Below are 23,962 nucleotides of genomic sequence, written 5' to 3' on the forward strand. Positions count from 1 at the left end.
CATTATTTAGTGGGGTTCCCTGCTTCATCTCTTTCTCAGCTGAGGGGTCCTTCGCCAATTTGGTTCCATTTGTAAATCGAGGGTCGTTCAAACATTAGAGACCCGCTGTCCTCCTGGAACCCTAATATGCCATACATTCTGTAGTGTCACAGTAAAAAAGAAAACTGGAGACAGACATTCAGTAATGTCTCTTATGTCAAAATGCTCAACCACTGTGCCTGGGGACCTTTGGTGTGCCCCTGAGAAGGGTCAAGTGTGCCCCTTGAAACTGCTTGAAAGACAGTATTGTATTTATCATTTTAAACATGATTTAAACTAGTGAAAACAGCAGATCTACAAGCACACAACGCCTCGCACCGCGAGGCGTTGTGTGCTTGTAGATCGGCTGTTTTCACTACTGTTGTGCGACAGCCTTGTATGATGAAGCAGGGCTTTACTTTGCGAAGAAACGTAATTATTTGAAACTTGGAGATGCAAGGTTTCTTCCCGACAGTGATGATATTTACACCCACGTATTATGTTGGTGTGCCCATGGATTCTTGGGACATGAAAAGTGTGCACATGCAGAAAAAAGGTTGAGAAACACTGTAATAATGTATATATATTTTGACATATAAAGTTCTCCTCATGTTTGTTGTTGTGTAGAGTTATGTTGCTCAGGTGTTAATGCTGCTTAATACAGAAAGCGAATCAGAATACAATTGACATTACCTGACTTTCGCCAGATGGTGGCAGCATTGCGTATATAACGCTCTGCTTTACCATCTGGGCTTGCTCGGCCAGAGTTGATAACACTCGTAAAGTCCCGGGCCGGACCAATCAGCGGCAGCTATGGGCGGGTTCTGAGCGGCTCTGAGTCAATAGAGTCTGATTGCAGACCACGTGGAAACCCAGGAGGCGGATTCTGGGTGCAACGTCATGCAGACAGGCCAATATGAGTGGTTGGAGTTGGCACTCCCAGACTGTGATAGAAACGGCCACATCCAATCACCTGCTACAGAAATTAAAAAAATGGCCCGCCCCTTACATCGAGTCTGGACGAGAGAGCCCAGATGTAAGGCAGAGCGTTACGCACTGCTGCAACTATCTGGCGAAAGTCAGGTTACAATTGACACTTATTTTAACTAAAACAAATAAACGTGGAGTCATCATTTTGGCATGTTTTCAATGAGCTTTACACCAAACCACTTTGCTGAAATAACCAATGCCAAACACAACGCCAAACAGTATAAAGCGTTGTGAACTTGTAGATCTGCTATTTTTGGTTGTGATTCTCCTCAGAATAGGGATACTAGGCTTCAATAACACCTTACAGAAGAAAAACTAAAATCACACATTTGGTGGCCCCCCTGTATAACTGTGATGACCCCTTAGTAGGGCCCTGGACCAATTTTATTCAGGGCGTCTACAGCTTTTGAATGGATCTTTTAAAAATGAATGATTTCTCATTTCTGCGTGCGTGTTAATTATCTCTAAGGTCTCATCAGTGTACACTGATGACTTGATTAGTCTGTCTGAAGTTATCATCAGGTGTTAACTATCACTCATTAACTCATTATAAATCATCATAGCTCAATATAAACAAATACATCCTTATAAATCATTATAACTCCATTTGGCTTTTTGCCAACAGCTGCTGCTGCTGTCTTACTGACTTGACCACCGCTGACTTACACTGACATCTGCTGGTGAAACCTGAATACTGCAGTCTTCACAATACATGCCAGCCAAGTCAAAGAGGAAACAATCAAATCTGGGAGTGCAACCGTTAATCAAAGAGAATCAATTGAAAGAAAATGTTACGATGTTGAGGGTAAAATGTATTTTTATAAAAATGCTTTTGAAATTGTGAAATCAGCTGATCCACTAGCTCAAAACACACTGTGATGCAACACTTTATGAGCTCTCAGCTATATGGTCAATTGATTGATTGATTGATTGAAGAATTTATTAGAAGTTTGCAATAGAAAAAGTACAGTTTCATGACAGTACAAATCACTGGTACAAGGTCAACTAAAAGGAGATCCTAGAAAGCCGAGGCTTATTTCCACAGGAACCACACTTTAAGTATCTCATATAACATTGAAAGACAGACGGATAGAACATAGTACTTTATCTAGGATAATATCAGTTTCAAAAGCATAATATCAAATACAAAGGCAGAAAAAAGAATAATAAAAAAGGGGGGGGGGGGCACGGGGGCATAGTCTATTTACAAGTCACGGGTAGCTGCTGTCTGAAGGTGACTTTTCATACCAATTTTGAAGGAGGCTAGGGATTTGCTCTCCTTTAGGGCTTGAGGAAGGGCGTTCCACATGTTGATGGTGTAGCAGGAGTTAGAGTTAGAGCCTTGTTTAGTGTTAAATCTACGTTGATGATGATTATATATATCAATATCTTTGTGTATCTTTGTGTATGTTTGTGTGATAGAAGGACATATTATTGAACCCGGGTTCAAATCCAGGCCTGGCCAGCAAATGTGTCAAATATGACCAGTCGAAGTGTCTGGGGGAAATTCAATTGTAAATTGGTGTGTTGTGAGCTTGTAGATCGGCTTTCCCCCCAAAATAATTTACATTTAATGATATTGTTTATTTTTATTTTTTTCTGTCTTATGTCTGTGGAAAAAAATAATAATATTGAATCATCACAAGCTGGCATGGTGATCTTATAATTTTTTAATGCATAAATAACCCTAACCCTAACGATTTTGTAACCCATTTCTCACCCAGTGCCAGTGCCCTAAACTGTAATCATGGGCACTGCGCTCCCTCTGCCAACCTGGGGAGAGCCCTGAACTGAGCTCATGCTTCCTTCAGTACATGAGGGGTGATCACGCAGCTTCTTATCACCTGACAGGGGGGAGTTTCCCCGGTATAGGACGTAGCGTGTGGGAGACCCCGCAAAAGAATCGTATCTGAACTGGGAACCCCCCACCCTCCCTGACAAGCACTTGGAAATGTAGTCATACTCACAAGCTCATACTCGAGTCAGCTCACAAGCTCACAATGCGTCGCGATGCGACACATTGTGAGCTTGTAGATCAGCTATTTTCCAAAGATTTTAATGCATTTGAAACTTTAAATGGGACTTTCTGCATTATGAGTCCTTTCACTTTTGGTACTTTAAGTACATTTTCATGGCAATACTTTTTTTTAATTTGGAATTTGGTAGCCTACTTCTATAGGTAATTCTACATTGCAATATTGATACTTTTACTTAGGTAAATCATTTGAGTACTTTTTTCCACCACTGGCAGACTCTTTGTGTTTCCCTCAACCCCCAGGGGGGTCCCCAAATTATTTTGGGGGGTCCCCAGATGTTTAGCTAAATGTTAACATTGTTTTCTCACCCAACAGTAAACAGACCAGCATACAGTATAAGTGTATACAGGGTATCTGCACATTTCTAAAGAGACAATTTACGGACTTTAAAGACCTTTTCTGTACCTCTGGTCAATCATTGGCCAAATTGTCAAATATTAGAGGCCGAAATTGTGAAAATAGCTGATCTACATGCTCGCAACGCCTCGCAACTCGAGGCGTTGCGAGCATGTAGATCTGCTATTTTCACAATAGAACCATGTTATGCAATGCCTCAAATCTTAGTACTCGTCAGGGTGGGGGGTCACGGCCTGAAAAGGTTGAGAACCACTGCACTTGGGTAGGTACCCTCACAAAAACATGGCAGTAATCCTGTTCTCAACAAAACAAAATATATATTCTTTAATTCAGGTCTCCATCGGGTGAGTTATATATATTATTTTTTCAGTGAACTCTCGCTTTAAGCTAATCTTCACCCCCAAACAAATTGGGGCCAATGACGTCAGTTCAGAAAAAGCTACGGTATGGCAACATGACCAGGCGTCTTGACCAAGCATTGTTGGATGATGTTTCTATGGTTTCTTGGGCTGGATATGGCAGCCTGGAACGGTTGTTCAAGTGCATTGCACCTGTGCAGCAGACCTGCGGAACCTGGGAATATGCCATTCTGTCAACATGGGGAGAATAAAAGTGTGAAGAATATAATTATAATACCTTGTTAAAGTGACCATTTTGTAACATTTTGCATTTGTAGTTATTTTACTGTAATTTAACAACATAACAACCAGCACAGACAGACAAAAAGACATTCATGGATTTATATTTAAAATTAACTTTTATTTTCCCCCCTGGACCCAGGATATGGCAGCTGCAATACCCCTGCCATACGCAATTGACGCCCCTGATTGGGGCCCCGACCCCCAGTCTAGGGACCACTACATGTATTGCATTGCGTTTGGAGATTGCGTAACATTTGCCTGCAGCTATGTGATATCCTGCAGTGTTGAGTAAATGTACTCAGTTACCTTTCATCTCTCTGGCAGGTGATTTCTACACTGGCCTGGTTCCTCTTTCAGGTGACGCAAACACGTTACGCAGAAAGTCCCTGTGCACGCACACACACACACACACACACACACACACACACACACACACACACACACACACACACACACACACACACACACACACACACACACACACACACACACACAGGGGCGCCACACCAAATTCTGGGCCCTGGGTACAAGGATTCACTGCGGGCCCCCCATGAATGTTAACTATTGAAAAATAGCAGATATACAAGCTCACAGCGCTGCGAGCTTGTAGATCTGCTATTTTTGAAAATGTTTGAAAATGTGTGTTTCCATGTCAGTGGTGCTCAAACTTTTTCATGTCAAGGACCCCCAAGATGATAATATGTATTTGGCCACGGACCGACCATCTCAAAATATTTAGTTCCAGTTCCATTTTCACGACTTTTCAAAAGTTGTGAGCTTGTATATCTGCTATTTTTCAATGGCTAAAGTTACTAGGGCCCCTCCACCTTGGGCCCTAGTAACTCAGTCCCACCCCCCCAACCCCCCCCCCCCCCCCCCTTGTGACGCCTCTGCGCACGCACACACACACACACACACACACACACACACACACACACACACACACACACACACACACACACACACACACACACACACACACACACAGGCCATAAAGCCTCACACTTCCCCTTTCCGCTCAGTCGACCATCCTCTCCCTGCAGCTGTGAACAACAACCTGCTCAGTTAGTTTAGGCCTGTTAGTTCCTGATCATAACGTTCTTGTGTTAGTATTATTCAGTAGCCTGCTGTCAGTCAGAATGGAGGACGTTTTCATGGTGCACGTGCAGCTGCTGGGCTTCGAGAAACGGCTGGTCCCCAGTCAACATTACGTACGTATATATACACACATTAATCTGTGCTTTTTAAACGTCATTCTATAATGTTCTTCTTCCACATCATGGGGGTCCAGGACTCCTCCTACAGGGGGTCCTCAGAGTTACTACAGGGTGACCGCCAAGTCTTTTTGTGATAGAAAATGTATTTGTGTCATTTACATTGACCAGCTGAGCCAGCTGGGGGGGAAAAGGGCAGACTAAGTACAGAGTCAACGGTCAAATTTACTTTTAAGTATGGAGGTTTTACTTTGTTAAATGTCTGAAAATCTAGGGACCCCCAGGGAGGGGCTTCCAGGAGGGTCCAGCCAAAATAGCTACTATACTTTAGCAGTTTAATCACCTTAATCTTTATTGTATCACTTTGCCTTTCTGGAATTAAAGCAGATCGCTAATAGATAGCTTGTAGATCTGATATTTTCGAAGGAATTGTTAAAAAAACATGGGAATATCTTGAACATATTTAACAACACAAATCATGTATTTGGGGGTCCCTTGCACAATGTTTTCAGATGGGGGTCTGTGGACAAAATTGCATTTCCTCTAAATTGTCAATGACAAAACAATAATAATAACAATGATAGCCTGTCTACAATGTGTTGTGTGTGGGTTGGTTGTAGATTGAGTGTTTTCATTATGACTGTTTTAATTCAATTGCATTGTATTTTGTTTTATTTTTTATTACTTTGTTTAAAGCCATTTTATATAGATATCTGCATGGGCCTGGAGTTCTTGGCAAAAGGCTGGGACCCTTTTTTCTTTAGTGCAGTGGTTCTCATCATGAGGGCCAGGGACCCCCAAGGGTCTGAGAGTGTACAAATAGAACTAAATGGACCCTTACCATTACATTATTGAAAAGCCAACACACTCAGTTACAGACCCATAATGGCCATTTTTAACTTAAATTGCATTAACTTGGACATTATTAGGTGCATCTGTTGACAGCGAAATTGTATTAACCCATTTAGGCCTAGAATTATTGAATGCTTTAACCAGTGAAAAATAGCAGATATACAAGCTCACAGCGCGGCACCGAGTGCCGCGCTGCAAACTTGTAGATCTGCTATTTTTGAAAAGGTCGTGAAAATGTGTGTAAAATCTTTGACTATAGGCCTATGTATTTTCAAAGCGAACGTTTGTAACTCAAATTTTGCTTCTGGGTGGTCCCTGGAACTAAATATTTTGAGATGCGGGTCCGTGGCCAAATAAATATCATTTTGGGGGTCCTTCACATGAAAAGGTTTGAGAACCACTGACATAGTAGTCTCTCAAGAACAGATTAACGGAGCTCCAGTTAAGTGAAAAGGACCTTTTCTTTGACGATGGCTGGCCAGATTGCTGACATAGAAACATAGGGTTTTTCAAAAAAATCTTAGAAGGATTCAAAAGACACTTATAGAATCGGATCAAAATTCAAATTTTCACGATTTTTCAAAAATAGCAGATCTACAAGCTCGCAGCGCGGCACTCGGTGCCGCGCTGTGAGCTTGTATATCTGCTATTTTTCAATAGTTAAAGCATAAAATAATGATACACAATAATGTGTACTGTACCCGTTCTGAATATTAAGTTATTCATAATACATTAATGTTTTGACAGCCTTACGTGCATCTGCTGATGGTGAAATGTATTAAGTTATCCAATAATACATTTATGTTTGAAAGGTGTATTCAATTTGACAGTGAAATATTAATTTATAAAATAATATGTTCGTTATTTGACAGGTGTATCTGCTGATGGTCAAGTGGAGCGATGAGACGGAGAAACTGATCTACCGGAAATATCCTGACATCCACACATTTCATGTAAGTTTCATAAATATATATATATATATATATATATATATATATATATATATATATATATATTCAGTTGTTTACATGTACTTACAGTTAGTAACTAAGTATTGTACTTAAGTACAATTTCCAATACTTTTACTCAGATCCAAACATTATAGGCTACTTTTAGTCCACTATATTTATTTGAAAACTTTAGTTACTAGTTACTTTGCAGCTATAAATGATAATATTATAAAACATACATAAACCACCTTTAGCCCTATTTTATACCGTGGCTATTTGAAAACAGCAGATCTACAAGCTCACAATGCGTTGTGAGCTTGTAGATCTGCTATTTTCAATGTTGTACTTTTGGTGCTTTAAGCATATTTTGATACCAATACTTTTGTACTTTTACTCAAGTACACTTTTAATAACGGACTTTTACTTGTGCCAGGGTACATCTACATTGCAGCATTGATACTTGTACTTAAAGGACAACTCCACCCTTAATCTATGTTTGTAATAACTAAACATAGCGTTGCTGAATTTGAATGAGATGGTGAAATGAAAGCGAAAGCATCTGTCAGTTTTGGGTTTGCAGTGCTGCAGTTTTGCCTTCCTGGATGATTATTCAGGGGCGTAAATTGGGTATGGCAGGGGTATGCAGCTGCCATATACCCTGGCTGGGTCCAGGGGGGAAAATAAAAGTTACTTTTAAATATAAATCCATGAATGTCTCTTGTCTCTCTGTCTATCTGTTCTAGTTATTATGTTGTTAAATTAAAGTAAAATAACTACAAATGCAAAAATTAACAAAATGGACACTTTAACAAGGTATTGTAGCACGTTTACTAACATGTCAAGTTTAGCTGCACTTTAACAACCATTCCAGGCTGCCATATCAAGCCCAAGAAACCGTAGAAACGGGGGAAAATAGAATGTACTTCTTAAAATAAATGTATCATGCCTGTTGCTAATGTATGGCAGGCAACATGATGGTGTCTTGCACGCGCGCCTTCGCAAGACACCAGTCATGTTGCCATACCTTATAGCTTTTTCTGAACTGACGCCACTGTGATTATTCATGTAATAGTAATGTAATTAAAGATAAGATATTCCCCTTTTTTGGGGGGGTGTATTTGTGTTACAGAAAAACTTGAAGGAAATGTTCCCCATCGAGTCTGGGCTGATCGAGAAGAAGGACAGGATCATCCCCAACCTGCCAGGTGAGACACATGTGGAACTCATGCAAGGTTGCAAATCCTTTGGGGATTTTTACAATTCCATGTGGTCCCCCCCCCCCCCCCGCGAGTTTAGAGACTCTAGGCTTGCTAAGGGAAACCACGCCCCGCACTCATTTTTGAAGCTTGTGATTGGCTGAACCGGAGGTTGGGAGCGCTCCGTTGTAGTCACTTGGACCGCGCGAGGTGCACCAAAACCCAATTATCATTGCGTTTATCGTGCGCTTGCCCAGGCCTTACTGCCTGGGCATAAATAGAACGATTGCATTCACCACGGCTTCGTAACTCGTGCGGCGCTCCGCCGGCCGCCGCGGGCCCTCGCCCGCTCTTCGCGGGCACTCGCGCCTGCGGCGCTCGGGCGCGAAGAGCAGGACCAATGTCCGCTGGCCTTCGCGCCGCTTGCAATGTTGTGGACAATAGCTGAAAACGAGCGCTCCTTCCCTTAGCAAGCCTAGAGTTTCTAAACTCGCCCCCCCCCCCCCCCCCCCCCCCCCCCCCCCCCCACACACACACACACACACACACACCTTGAAGACCCCAGGGGGGCCCTAGGCCTGAACCCCACCATACATATCAAACTAGGGTTCAAGGGTTGAAAATGACTGTTCCATCTTACACAACAAATAGATAACAGGACTCTATAATGCAACAGGGATTACAACACACACACACACACACACACACACACACACACACACACACACACACACACACACACACACACACACACACACACACACACACACACACACACACACACACACACACACACACACACACACGCGCACACACACACACACACACACACACACTAAACAGACCAACAGCTGTTCTGTGTTTTGTCAAGTCCCGGAAAAGACACACTTTGATTGGCCAGTGCAGTCACTTTGATTGGCAGTTGTGCCGAACAAAAAAGTATCATATAAAGCAGTGGTTCCCGAGACCCGAAAGAGAGATTAGACGTTTAAACTAGTGAAAACAGACGATCTACAAGCACACAACGTGCCGTGTTGCGAGCTTGTAGATCAACTACTTTTCAATTACTGTATAGGCTATTTGTTCTATATTCATTACATTTCTTGGATTAGTTTTTGTTTTTAAAACATATATAATGGTACAAAAAAATACTAATACAATCTTTTTAAAATATATACTCTGTATGTATGTATATATATATATATATATATATATATATATATACTGTATGACCCATACACATTGGGTCATGACCCAAAAGTGGGCCCCGGCCCATTGTTTGGGAGTACAAGCATCACAAACTAGTAGGTAAAGTGCAGTAGTTCTCTCCAGCAGTGTGTGCTTACAGAGGAAACACCTGGCGATTGTACAACCATGTGGTTAACATGTACTTCTGTGTGTGTGCCTTACACAACACTGACACTACGCCGATGCACTTCCTCTTGATGGCATTTATACTAGGGGTGTAACGATACATTTTAATAGCGATTCGATACATATCACGATACATGGTTGACGATACGATACATGGACGGTATTGGTTCATTCATGGCGATACGATACGATTTGATTCAATGATTTAAAATCGATATAGTAACTATTTAGCAAAGAAATTACATCTGTGTGAAAGGTGTGGATAGTGCATGTTTTTAAGGGAAACATGTATTATTATGGATATAAATAAGTAAACACAGTGATTATCTGGCAAATACATGGACATTTTATATTGACAAACCTGCATCTTGACATGAACCCAGAGATTTATCGATAGACCAGTGTAGCTATATGTAATGGAAAAGTAATTAAACCCCGCCTTTTAATTTTTTTCTTCTTAAAAATGCTAAATACAATGCACAAGTAGGTAGTATCGATACAATCGAGTCTTTGCACTGCCGATTCGATACGATACAAAATAAAACGATACGATTTGATTTTAGCTGTTTTCATTTCGATATACTTCGATTTTTTAAGTTAAAAATGATATTTCGATACAGTTACTAAATCGTTACACCCCTAATATATACTGTAGTCAGATTGTCATTCAGATCCCATTACATCTGAATGACATACAGTAGATTAGATAGCAGGTTGTTTAGACCAGTGGTTCTCAACTTGTGGGTCGGGACCCCCAGGGGGGTCGCCACATTATTTTGTGGGGGGGTCCCCAGATGATTAGCTTAATGTGCAACGTTGTTTTCTCACTCGACAGTAGTGTAAAAAACATCACAAGGATGCAACTGGGACGTATCATCAGTGATGTAGCCTGGGGTCGACGGGTGTTTCGGGTCTCGCAACATCATACACCCTCGCCCAGGTGACCCAGCCGGGGTTGATCAAGTCCCGACTTACGTCCCAGTAGCTATCCACGATCAGTCCTATTAGGGAAAGACAGGGTCACTCAATGTGTTGCACCGGAACTACTCTGCCGGGATTGGGGGTACCATTCTGGCGCGTGGAAGAACTTGGCTCTATGGGTTGACTCCTGGCCGGGCTCCTCCTACGTCTCACCAGGTCCACTCCTGCTCTCACCAGGTTCAGAACCTGTGCGTTGCACCAGACCCCAATCCAAACATTCCATTCAGCTGCTGCAGTTGAATGGCCCTCCCAAAGGCCTCACCGTGGATTTGTTGGGCTTCTTCCTCACGGAAGACACAGGCTGGGGCGCTAACCCAACCTGCTCCCGGGTGCCGTCTAAATTCCGGCCGTCAACCGAGTCTCCGGTGGTCACCAAACTATTCCTGGTTGTCACATAGTCTATTCCTATGAGCCACTATAAATAACAGTAAACAAACCAACATAAAGTTTAAGTGTATAGAGGGTATCTGCACATTTCTAAAGTGACAATTTAAGATTTTTTTTATACCTCTAAAATGACAAATTAAACATTGGCCAAATTGTCAAATATTAGAGGTTGAGATTGTGAAAATAGCAGATCTATGTGAGCATGTAGTGAGCATGTAGATCTGGCATCCTATCCTTTCTATAGTTTCAATTTAGAGACAATTATTTTGATATTTATTGTCTTGACTGATGCGTCCGTTGATTACCTTGCATCTTCAATGGACAGATGGTTATTTTATGATGGAATATTGTTTAGACCGGTGGTTCCCAAACTGTTTAGCCCAGGGGTCTCACACTCACACTGATGTGTTTCAGTTTCGAAACTCCTTTTTTAACACAGTTTCACTGCTGTCTCTCTTATGAAACTCTGCACTTACAAAACATGTGATGTAACACATTACCAGAGGTGTAAAGTAACTAAGTAGATGTACTTAAGTACAATTTTGAGGAATTTGTACTTTAATTGAGTATTTCCAATTTCCAATAGGCCTACTCTGACTTCTACTCCACTACATCTGGGATCCAATAATATTGTACTTTTACTCCATTACATTTATTTGAAAACTTTACTTACTAGTTACTTTGCAGGCATAAATTATAATATTATAAAACATACATAAACCACTTTAGACCTATTTTATACCATGGCTATTTGAAAATAGCAGATCTACAAGCGTACAAAGCGTCGGGTTGCGACACGTTGTGAGCTTGTAGATCTGTGAATTTCAAACATTTTTGCTCTTTTACTTTTGGTATTAAAAGTACATTTTGATGCCAATACTTTCGTACTTTTACTCAAGTACATTTTGAATTCTGGACTTTCACTTGTAACAGAGTATTTCTACGTAGCAGTATTGATGCTTTTACTCAAGTAAAACATTTGAGTACTTTTTCCCCAACTGATCGTTACTCCTACAATTATTTGAAACCTTTCTTTTTAGACTAGTAGAAAGCTCCTCAGAGAACAGGTCTCCGCCAGACCAGGAAGCTTATTGAGGAATCCACAAGACCACAATGGAAACAAGCCCATATATGGCTTTTTGTGTTATCCTTTTAACCATCACTGTAAAACAGGGGTGGGCAACTTTGATGATGGTGAGGGCCACTATATTTACACCTTCACTCCAGAGGGCCACATTGCATATTGCTACGTCCTACGTACTGTACTTTGTCATTCTAGCATCTCATATAAAAGAAGCAAAAAATACCAGATCTACAAGCTCAAAACGCATCGTGCTGTGATGCGCTTTGAGCTTGTAGATCAGCTATTTTTGCTTCTTTTGAATTGGAATCCGGAATAATTGTTTGTTCTTTTTTAATTGGAATCCTGAAATGTAACATTTTTAATTTCAAACGCTTTTAGTTACCGTATATACTAATGTTAATTCTATGTACCTAAATACAAAAACATTGGACATAAAAAAATACATTTTAACATGGTTACCATAGACTTCCATGTAATTGTGCAAGTGTGTAAAAAGTGCACGCCCATGCCTAGATGATGCACCACGTGTGTAGATGCTGTTCACATCTTTCAAACAAAAAAATCCGCTTGGAAATCCGTTCAGGCATTCATGATTTATCAGCCATTATGTTTTCTTCAGATGTAAACAAACATGGCTGCCATGTTTGAAAGAATGGGTTGGTATGGGGGTTAAACATGCAATTTCGCGATCGCGATCATGCCTAATACATTTCTGGAGGTCCAAAAAAAAAATTTGAAAAAAAAATTGAAAAAAGAAAAAAAAAATTTTTTCAAAAACGGCCCAAACTCGGGAAACTCGGGGTTGGCACAGCACTAGTATCAATACAAACTCGGGAAACTCGGGGTTGGCACCATATGTGTTAATACTACTATACTAGTCATTAAGCTACTAATATAGACTGACAGAATTAAAGCAGGTCATGTTTGGAATTATAACAGCTGATATCAATAATATATCAGTATTCCGGTATTAACCTGTGGGCCGCATTAAGTGAAGGTGGGGGCTGCATGTGGCCCCCGGGCCGCCAGTTGCCCATGTATGCTGTAAAACCTCTGCACTAACTGCAAACTGTTAAAACTCATTAAGACCAGGAAAGCATTATTGCACATTATTACTTTTACCATTATTTTATGCTTTTTTATGATTTTATGCTTTGAATAATAGCAGATATACAAGCTCATAGCGCGGCACCGAGTGCCACGCTGATGCCACAATGACACGTTAATATTTCAATGCATTTGATGTATTGACGTCTTATTACCTGCTTATTGAAAGTCGCTCTGGATAAAATGCCTAAATTATAAATTGTAAATTGATTAAGTATTCAACCAACCAACCAATCAATAACACAGCAAGGTGTTGTGTTCTCAGCTCCCAGGTTGGGTGCGTGGATGGACAGTGAGAGGTCCACCGGAGCCAGGCAGAGCACCCTGTCTGATTACTGCAGCACCCTGGTGGGTCTGCCTGCTCATATCTCCAGGTACTGCACCATGCACACACACACACACACACACACACACACACACACACACACACACACACACACACACACACACACACACACACACACACACACACACACACACACACACACACACACACACACTACTGCAGCACCCTGGTGGGCTTGCCTGCTCACATCTCCAGGTACACACACACACACACACACACACACACACACACACACACACACACACACACACACACACACACACACACACACACACACTCGCACACACTCGCACACACACACACACACACTAATTTGTGTCTTCATCCCCAGGTGCAAATTGGTCAATGGCTTCTTCAAGGTCCGACCGGAAGACGAGAGTCCTGCTCTGACGTTAGTACAACTATAAATTATATTATATTATTTATATTATATTATATTATATTATATTATATTATATTTAGTGTCCGGCCGAAACCTAACTCCAAAATGTTTATTTTCGGGAAAATGAGCTCAAGTGGAGTTAGGAGGTTTTGACCGAAGGGCTTTTTACTACTTTTCATTGGTTCAATATTATTTTAATCAACACTCAGAGGTAAAGTGTTCAATAGCACAAAAAGAGAGGGCCAATCGGGCGGAGTTAGCTGGTTTGGCAGAAAGTGTGGAGTTGCAAGGCGTTATGAGGATGTTGATCTGCTATTTTCAAAATTTCTGCCTCTAATTTTTGACAATTTGCCAAGGTTTAATTTGTCATTTTAGAGGTATTAAAAAGTCCTTAAATTGTCACTTTAGAAATGTGCAGATACCCTCTATATAACTTTATGTTGGTTTGTTTACTGTTGAGTGAGAAAAAAATGTTGCACATTAAGTTAATCATCTGGGGACCGACCCTCCTGGGGGTCCCGACACATAGGTTGAGAACCACTGGTTAAACATGTTTCCTCCCTCCTTTCAGAGGCGGACAGAACGAGAACTATGCAGGGACCAGTGACGCTCCTTTATCAGGTGAGGCTTTTTATCCAAAAAAACATTTCAATTATATAATATATAGGCCTATAATGAACCTCTGATGAATTACAAAAGAATAATATTTGGTTTTACATAGATCAGTGTTTCTCAACCTTTTTTCTGCATGGGCACACTTTTCATGTCCCAAGAATCCATGGGCACACCAACATAATACGTGGGTGTAAATATCGTCACTGTCGGGAAGAAACCTTGTATCTCCAAGTTTCAAATGTGTACGTTTCTTGGCAAAGCAAAGCCCTGCTTCATCATACAAGGCTGTCGCACAACAGTAGTGAAAACAGCAGATCTACAAGCTGTTTTCACTAGTTTAAATCATTTTTAAAATGATAAATACAATACTGGCTTTCAAGTAGTTTCAAGGGGCACACTTGACCCTTCTCAGGGGCACATTAAAGGTCCCCAGGCACAGTGAGAAACACTGGCCTAGATGAATACATGCTGCACATTAAATTTAAATTTTGAGGTGTGTTGTGAGCTTGTAGATCGGCAATCAACATGTTGTGAGCTTGTAGACAGTGTATATTTATGAAAATAACATAACATAAATGTGAAATATGGCAACACAAGGTTTTTGGTCAACAGCTACCTCTAGTGGCGAATAAAATAACTTCTGGGAACTACAACAAATCAGATATGTTGACTGTTTTGTTAGCATTCACGCTGTTCAGAGATTTCTGAGCTGATCCTACATGAAGAGATCCAGAAGAACTAAAAGACAAGTCATTTTATGTTTGACTGCGACACGTTGTGAGCTTGTAGATCGTTTTTTTTTTTTTTTTTTTAACACTCAAAACAGCACACAAAACACAACAAAAGCAAAACTCAGATAAAATAAGCACACAGATCGGCTATTTTCAACACGCAACCAAGTTTAAAATCAGGCATTGCGACGCCGTCAAGGCCTGCCAAAAGGTTGTTTTGGCGTCGGCTAAAACCTGACGATGTTTGGTCTAACTAAAACTAAACTTAAACATGACTAAAACTAAATGTAATTGTATTCACAAGTAATTCAAAATCTGCTGTCAAAATCAAGTGAACAACTAACACTGATTTGGGAGTTTGGGAAGAAATTTGCATTTCTTGAAAAGGCCATTTTACATAAACATGTAGAATGGCAGTCTTATTGTGTCCATGTATGCACAGAGCGTGTACACGTTTACTTTAATCACGTGGTATGTCTAAGACAGGACGTAATACGAATAGAAAGGATTGTTAATGTCAGCTTTTTGTGTAATGCAGTGGTTTTAAACCAGTGGTCTGGGGCACGGAAATAGAAACGTTGAGTGCGAGATAGAGTGGATGTGACGCAACCGCTTCCTTGGTGCAGTAGCAATAACATGTCCTACTGGAAGCGCTATGTCTCCTTTCAATATTTTTGGGGGTGTTATTTCGTCATTCTCTGGTGTTGTTGGTGTTACTTCCATGATGTTTTCAAATGTTTTCTTAAACTAGACACCCATAACAAGAATATGCTGCTCGAATGACTCTGTCTGAGCGAGTGTGTTTCTGTTATGTTTCCAGTGGCACTACAATTCCGTGCAGCAGTGGCTACTACCGATACACACCGTTCGGGAGCTGCCGTTCCAGACTCTATAGGCCTATAGCATTCGGAGATTGTGGAATAGTTGTCTGGCTACGCGAGACTAGTATGCCGGGAGCATTTGCAAATCGCGGAGGCAACAGTCTGGCCACGCGAGACTACCTTGCTTATTGTAAATCGCTCTGGATTGAGAGCGTCTGCTAAATGCCTAAACTGTAAACTGTAAACACCATATCTACTGTATGTGTGTGCACACACACATATAAATGAATGAATTAGATCCATTCATTGAGCACTGTGGTGGTGGTTGTGTTGCAGAGATCTCTGGCCCCATCCTCCTGGAGACCTACAGGGTGGTGGCCGACTTCTCCAAGACCACCAAGAACGAGCTGGAGCTTCACACCGGAGACATGGTGGAGATAGTGGAGAAGACCCCCAATGGTACACACACACACACACACACACACACACACACACACACACACACACACACACACACACACACACACACACACACACACTGGAGACATGGTGGAGATAGTGGAGAAGAGCCCCAATGGTACACACACACACACACACACACACACACACACACACACACACACACACACACACACACACACACACACACACACACACACACACGCAATTCAAAGGGCTTTATTGGCATGAGAAAACATACGTTTACATTGCCAAAGCAGAAGTGAATACAATACAATCAGAACAATCAGAACAGAATATATACAGGTGAAAACAGTTTTCATGCATCACGGTAACGTGCAGGCAGAGCAGTGATATATACAATGGTTTTTAAGGTGGTTGGGTTCCATTTGATATCCTTCTCTTATCACAGCAGCTCACCAATCTTGCTGCTGTGTTTGCACATTGTCTTACTTCCCCCAGCAGGTATGGGAGTTTTTCATCATTGGTCATATTTTGAAACTCTCCTTGGGTGGTTATGATCTGTGGGAAGTATGTGTCTCTGATGTCTTGGTACAGCAGACAGGTGGTTAGAAAGTGTAGCTCAGTTTCCACTTCATTTTGTGCGCAGTGGGTGCAAAGTCTGTTTTCTCTTGGGAGCCATTTATGCCTGTGACGTCCTTTCTCGATTGCAAGACTGTGCTCACTGAGTCTGTACCTAGTCAAGATTTTTCTTTGTTTTGGGTCGGCCACCTTGCTCAGGTATTCTGCCATGGTGTATTCTCTGTTTAGGGCCAAATAGCATTCTAGTTTGCTCTGCTTTTGGGTTGCTTCTCTCCAATGTGTCAGGTAGCTTTCTTTCTGCACACACACACACACACTGGAGACATGGTGGAGATAGTGGAGAAGAGCCCCAATGGTACGCACTAGGGGTGTAACAATTAGGGATGGGTATCGTCTGCGATACGTTTAATGGTATCGATCGCATGACGTCGATACTATCGGGTATCGTTTCACATAAAAACGATTAATCTAATAATCTTGCGTGTGCGTGTCACGTGTGTGTGTTTCAGGGTGGTGGTTCTGTCTGATTGAGGGCAGAAGAGGGTGGGTTCCAGCCTCGTACCTGGAACCTCTGGACGCACCCGAAGAGTCAGAGGAACCAGAACCAAACTATGCAGGTAAACAATGATGACGTCACCTATTCTGGGGGAAGGTTCACCAAAAATAGCCGATCTACAAGCTCACAACGCGTCACAACATGACGCGTTGTGAGCATGCTATTTTTGGTGAAGATAGTTGTCGTAGATGGAAAAAGAACTCATCAAGTACAGTGCAAATCAGGTCTGTTTTACTAAGCATAGTGAAGTGATATTGATGAATTCCAAATATTGTCAAATGATGGCACCCCTGTGGCACCCCTGGACTAGCATCACGGCACCCCAGGGTGCCCCGTCACCCACTTTGAAAACTCCTGCTCTAATGAAGGCAATGAAGGGATGGGACGATAATCGTTATTATCATTGATTGTGATAAAAATACAATAATAATCGTATCACCGTTTTAAAATGTATCGTGAAATTGTCCTCTGTCAATGCATCGGGATCAGTTCACCTTTTATTTGCCGAGCTCCATATCTGGTACCATTTAAACCCTTTGGTAAAACGGACCAGGAAATAACTTATTTTTAAAAATTCTCTACCAAACCACTTTGCCGATCTACAACTCACAACGCGTAGATCTTCTATTTTGGGGCAAAAGGATGTTGGTGATATTTGGATCATCGCGATAATATCGTAAATCGCAATTCCTTTGGTCACAATAATCGTGACGCGATTGTTCATATCGTCCCATCCGGCCGTGTAGCGCTATTCCGATGCTCCAATAGTCTGATGCTAACCTGCCCACGCTGGTGAATGCTAACCTGCCCACGCTGGTGAATGCTAACCTGCCCACGCTGGTGAATGCTAACCTGCCCACGCTGGTGAATGCTAACTTGGCGAATGCTAGTCTCGCGTCGCCAGACTGTTGCTTCCGCGATTTGGGCAAATGCTCCCGGCATACAGTCTGGCAAACCGGAATAGAAATGATGAGTGAAGCGGATGTGACGCAACCGCTCCCTTGGTGCAGTAGCAATAACATGTCCTACTGGAAGCGTTATGTCTCCTTTCAACATTTCTGGGGGCGTTATTTCGTCTTTTTCTGGTGTTGTTGGTGTTACTTCCATGTTGTTTTCAAACGTTTTCTTAAACCCATAAGAAGAATATGCCGCTTGAATGACTCTGTCTGTGCTAGTGTGTTTCTATTATGTTTCCAATCTCAATCTTCCAAGACTCTATATAGCATTCGAAGATTGTGGAATAGTTGTCTGGCTACGAGAGACTAGGCGAATGCTAACCCTAAACCGGCCTGTGTGTGTGTATTGTACCCAATAGGAGAGCAGTATGTCAGTACCAGGAAGTACCAGGCTCAGAACGAGGATGAGATTTCCCTGGAAGCAGGAGAAGCTATCGAGGTGATCCACGAGCTACTGGACGGCTGGTGGGTGGTCCGGTACGTAGCGCACGCACGCACACACACACACACACACACACACACACACACACACACACACACACACACACACACACACACACACACACACACACACACACACACACACACACACTATATACTATACCAGGGGTCTTCAACATGTTCAGGTCGAGGACCCCCTTAGTTGAGACTGAGAGAGAGAGAGATGAAGCAGGGACACCCACGACCTGTTCATAGATTCCATATAGTTTCATTGTTTGACAGCACAATCATCAGTGTATTTTGGATTCATGTCAATGTGTGTTTCCAGATATTTAACCACTTGAACCGTCATTACTTAACAAACTTCACTCTGTACTCTTTTTGCCTTTACAACACCAAACCTCTTTGCTGAAAATAGGCGATCTACAACCTCTCTCTGCGAGGCGTTGTGAGCTTGTAGATCTGCTATTTTTGTCTTAGGTTCTCAGAATATGGACGGGTTAAAGTGGTTAATATAAAAAAGGAGAAAAAAGGTTTCTAAATGGTAAATAGTAAATGGTGCATTTATATAGCGCTTTTATCCAAAGCGCTTTACATAGATTCTGCATTACATTCACCCATTCACGCACACATTCATACACCGGTGGCGGAGGAAACCATGCAAGGCACCAACCTGCTCACCGGGAGCAATGTGGGGTTCAGAGTCTTGCTCAAGGACCCTTCGACATTAACTCAGGGGGAGCCCGGATTCGAACTGGGAACCCTTCGTGCTCTAATAACGGTTTCTCTACCCCTGAGCTATGCCGCCTCCATCACAAAAAGATTTGGAGGACCCCCTATAGTAACTCTGAGGACCCCCTAGGGGTCCTGGACCTCCTGTTGAAGACCCTTGTACTATACTGTATACTAGAACCCACATATATCGGCATATATGCTAGTAAGACGCCCTAAGGGCAAGAAGGGCACACACAGCAGACTGCTGGGCGAGCGCTGGCGCTTTGGCATGGGATCAACTTTGACCCAAAACAAACGCAGAGACCTGGTTGGTTGTTTAAGTTGGACAAAATGTGGCAAAAATGTGGCCATATTTCCCAAAAATGGAGATGACTGACGTCTGACATCATAGATGTCTGACGCCATAGACCACATGAGACTGACACAATTATGTCCAAATATGGGCAATCCCAGATATGGGCTTAATATTGATCAGGGATCAGGGATCTTCATAAAACGGACTGAATTAATTTGCAAGTGTGACTCGCGTTGCAGCAACCACACTGGTTATCATGAGACTGACACAATATCTCCATATATGGGCATTCCCAGATATGGGCATAATGTTGATGACTTCGGGGATCTCCATATATGGGCATAAAAGGGATTGTATTAGTGTGGGCTATGACATCTATGAAGTCTCATGTGGTTTATGACGTCAGACATCTATGTCAGACGTCAATTTGCAAGTGTCTTGGCCATACTGTATATGGAGCATGAGGTGTGACAGACAGACGGACATGAGCTGCAAGTTTTCATACTAAATAGCGGCCTACGGTCGCAATAATTCACCCTTTGTTAGCCTCCTGGTTGGTCCCTGACTGACCAACCAGCAGGCTCTATCTGCCTTGTCCCGCCCTGGTTCCGCCTTTTTTATGTTGAATTAGCTAAAACTTAATTTTTGGAGAAATAAAAACATTTAAAAACATGCTGATTCACTATGCTGCCACTGAGCAGCTCCAATTGACTGAAACAAAGTTTGAAATTAGAATTGAGCACACAGAATAACAATATGAAGCAACCGAATTAACATGGCAGTGGATGGAATGTCCCACTGAATGTCCCACCAAGACACAGCAACCAATGGGTGTGGAGAGGGGCAGGACAATGGGCGGGACTTGACAAAGGGTGAATTGTCATGAACAACAGGAGAGCAGAGATTTTAATGTATATGTGTGTGTTTTGTTTTCATAGGAGAGGAGAGGACACGGGACATTTTCCCTCCATGTTTCTGCGTAAAGCAGGCCAGAAGGCGGAGCCAAACCCCGTCGACTCCCAGAAGAACACGCCCCCACCCCGACGGTAAGGTGCCACACTACGGACCATAGAAAATACTTTGTTTAAAAGCAAGTACACGCCAGGGGCGCCACAAGCCCTTTTGGTGCCTGACTCACAACTGGCTTTGGGTGACTCCTCCCCCCCCGCGCGACTGCTGCGGCCCCGCCCCCAGATCAAATGGATTGGCTTGGCTCTTCTTTTTTCTTTTCTCTCAAATTTTTTTGGTGCCTTTTGGCAACGTGATGCCTGATGCTCACTGTGTCATGCGCGTCATAGTAGCGGCGGCGCTTACAGTGTAACTCAGTGGTTCTCAACCTTTTCAGGCAGTGATCCCCAAAATAATCATATTTTAACTGGGGACCCCCTCACCCTGCAAGCACTAAGAGTTACATTTTGTGTAAAACGGTTCTATTGTGAAAATAGTAGAAAATAGTACTTCCACAATTTCTGCCAATTTGGCCAATGTTTAATTTGTCATTTTATAGGTATTAAAAACGTCCTTGAATTGTTGGTTTGTTTAATGTTGAGTGAGGCAGTAAATGAGTTGTTAATGTTGTGTCTCTCAGGGCCACCATCAAGAACGTGCAGAGCATCCACGGCAGGTCCAGCAGGAGGATGTCCCAGGCTGACTACCGCAGGAAGAGTGTGGTCTTCAAGAAAAGGATGTCCATCGTCAACACGGAGTCTCCTCTGCAGGAGATCAACACCCAAGGTATGCATGTGCAGTCTAAAGGGGAGCACACACTGGACGCGGGCGGCTGCGCAGCGTCGCATCGCGGTATCGACGCACGTGAAGTGCCCCGCGGTAACCCCAACTGGATGCGGCGCGCTGCCACACAGCACATCCATTTCCCCTGGCGGGGAGAACCGTGGGAGAACATGTTCACCGCGCGGCAACGCTGGGAAAATAGAACAGCGGCGTATCGGCGCGGCAGACCCGTGGCTGCCGCCGCCGGTGTGGGTTAGTTCATTGAAAATAATGGGGCCGTATGTTTTGACGCACCGCTTCCGCGTCCAGTGTGTGTTCCCCTTAAGGGCAAACAGCGCCCTAGAGGGCGAGGTCACGCTTTAGGGTGATGTCACATTGGTCACAATCTGGCTAGCCATCGTCAAAGAAAAGGTCGATCCTTTTCACTTAACATGGAGCTCAGTTGTAACTCGAGCTCAGTTAGGCTGTTCTTGAGACTACATTGGTCATAATATATCAGTACAACATATTTTGAGATGGGGGTCAGCGGCCAAATACGTATGTAATTTTGGGTGTCCTTGACATGAAAAAGAACCACTGATTTAGAAGACATGTATTGAATCGGGTCAATATATTCAAAGACTTGCACAAATTGTCAAGATTTTTTCCAAAATAGCAGATCTATAAGCTCGCAGCGTGGCACTGTTTAGATTACTGAATTTCCCCCTTGGGATAATAAAGGTATCTATCTATCTATCTATCTATCTATCTATCTATCTATCTATCTATCTATCTATCTATCTGCTATTTTTTAATTATGTTGTCTGTGGCACAATTTCATTGGTCCAGGAATACGTGCCCACTTGTGACTAACCAATCAGGGTGCCTCTCGTCCGGATTGGTTAGACCTGTCCGTCAATCATTTTAGCCACGGGTCGGCCAGTTCACACACAATGAGCCGTTAGCGACAGAAAGTGTCACAGAGACTAGTTTCTTTTTAGGGTATAGTATTATCCACCGGCTGTTAGTCTATCTGTCACATCACACGTCACGTCACACTTTTCCCCTACTCATATCTCCGCCACCGTTGCCCCTATCCATGCCAAACCTTGCACACACACTCCTTGGCTACCAAACCACAACCTCATTTCTCACATGGCCCTCTTCTAGCGCCACCATGAGGCCGATTCTTGAAAAACACATTTTTGGACATTTTGTGCCTACAGATTTTGCCCTAAAATCATGCAAAGCGGTACACAGTATGTCTACAGTCACGTCATCAACATGGATTTGTCCCATTTAGCGCCACCCTCAGGCCGATTTTGTCAAACATATTTTTGGACACTGCTCCTACAGATTTTACCCCAAAATCACGCAAAGTGGTGTGTATACATGATGTGACCTGACGGTCGCTTATCTCTTGTCTTACTGGTTTGTAATAGTTTAACTCCAGTGTTTCTGAAACTCTTACACGTCAAGAACCCCCCATGGTTTTTAGACCAGAGTCCTATAACTTTAAGAGTGTGCAAATGGAACCATTGTCGTTTTTCTTTCCTCCCACAGAGAACATTCCAGAGCAGTGTGACTCCAGGCCAGAGGGGGCGCCGAAGAAATCCACTCCGTTCATCCCTCCGCGACCCAGCGCCAAGCTGATCCTGGAGCGTTGCACCGACAACACCCGCAACAAACTGAGCACAGGCAGCAGCCAGAGCTAAACCCATTCAGGCCTAGCATTATTGACTGTTTTAACTATTGAAAAATAGCAGATATACAAGCTCACAGCTCGGCACCGAGTGCCGCGCTGTGAGCTTGTAGATCTGCTATTTTTGAAAAAGTTGTGAAAATGTGTGCAAACCTTTGAATATATATATTTTCAAAACGAACGTTTGTAACTCAACTTTTGCTTCTGGGGGGGGGGGGGGGGGGGGGGGGGGGTCCCTGGAACTAAATATTTTGAGATGGGGGTCCGTGGCCAAATACATATCATTTTGGGGGTTCTTCACATGAAAAGGTTTGAGAACCACTGACATAGTAGTCTCTCAAGAACCGACTAACTGAGCTCCAGTTAAGTGAAAAGGACCTTTTCTTTGACGATGGCTGGCCAGATTGCTGACATAGAAACATAAGGTTTTTCAAAATATCTTAGAAGGATTCAAAAGACAATTCGGGTCAAAATTCTCATTTT

General features: G+C 42.6%; 1 protein-coding gene across 1 annotated transcript; it reads left to right on the forward strand.

The window, feature by feature from the left end:
• Window positions 1-5,181: 5,181 nt before the first annotated feature.
• ncf1 (neutrophil cytosolic factor 1) lies at window positions 5,182-23,492 on the forward strand (the record flags this gene model as incomplete). The annotated part of the gene is made up of 12 exons (XM_080749576.1): window positions 5,182-5,253; window positions 6,981-7,061; window positions 8,188-8,263; window positions 13,453-13,561; window positions 13,865-13,924; window positions 14,487-14,536; window positions 16,419-16,541; window positions 17,594-17,701; window positions 18,956-19,073; window positions 21,006-21,113; window positions 21,656-21,801; window positions 23,341-23,492. 12 exons carry the CDS (start codon window positions 5,182-5,184, stop codon window positions 23,490-23,492), a joined length of 1,203 nt encoding a protein of 400 aa, XP_080605702.1.
• Between the last annotated feature and the right edge of the window lie 470 nt (window positions 23,493-23,962).

Source organism: Nannobrachium achirus, assembly GCF_963921795.1.
Source record: "Nannobrachium achirus genome assembly, chromosome: 19".
Lineage (NCBI taxonomy): Eukaryota > Metazoa > Chordata > Actinopteri > Myctophiformes > Myctophidae > Nannobrachium > Nannobrachium achirus.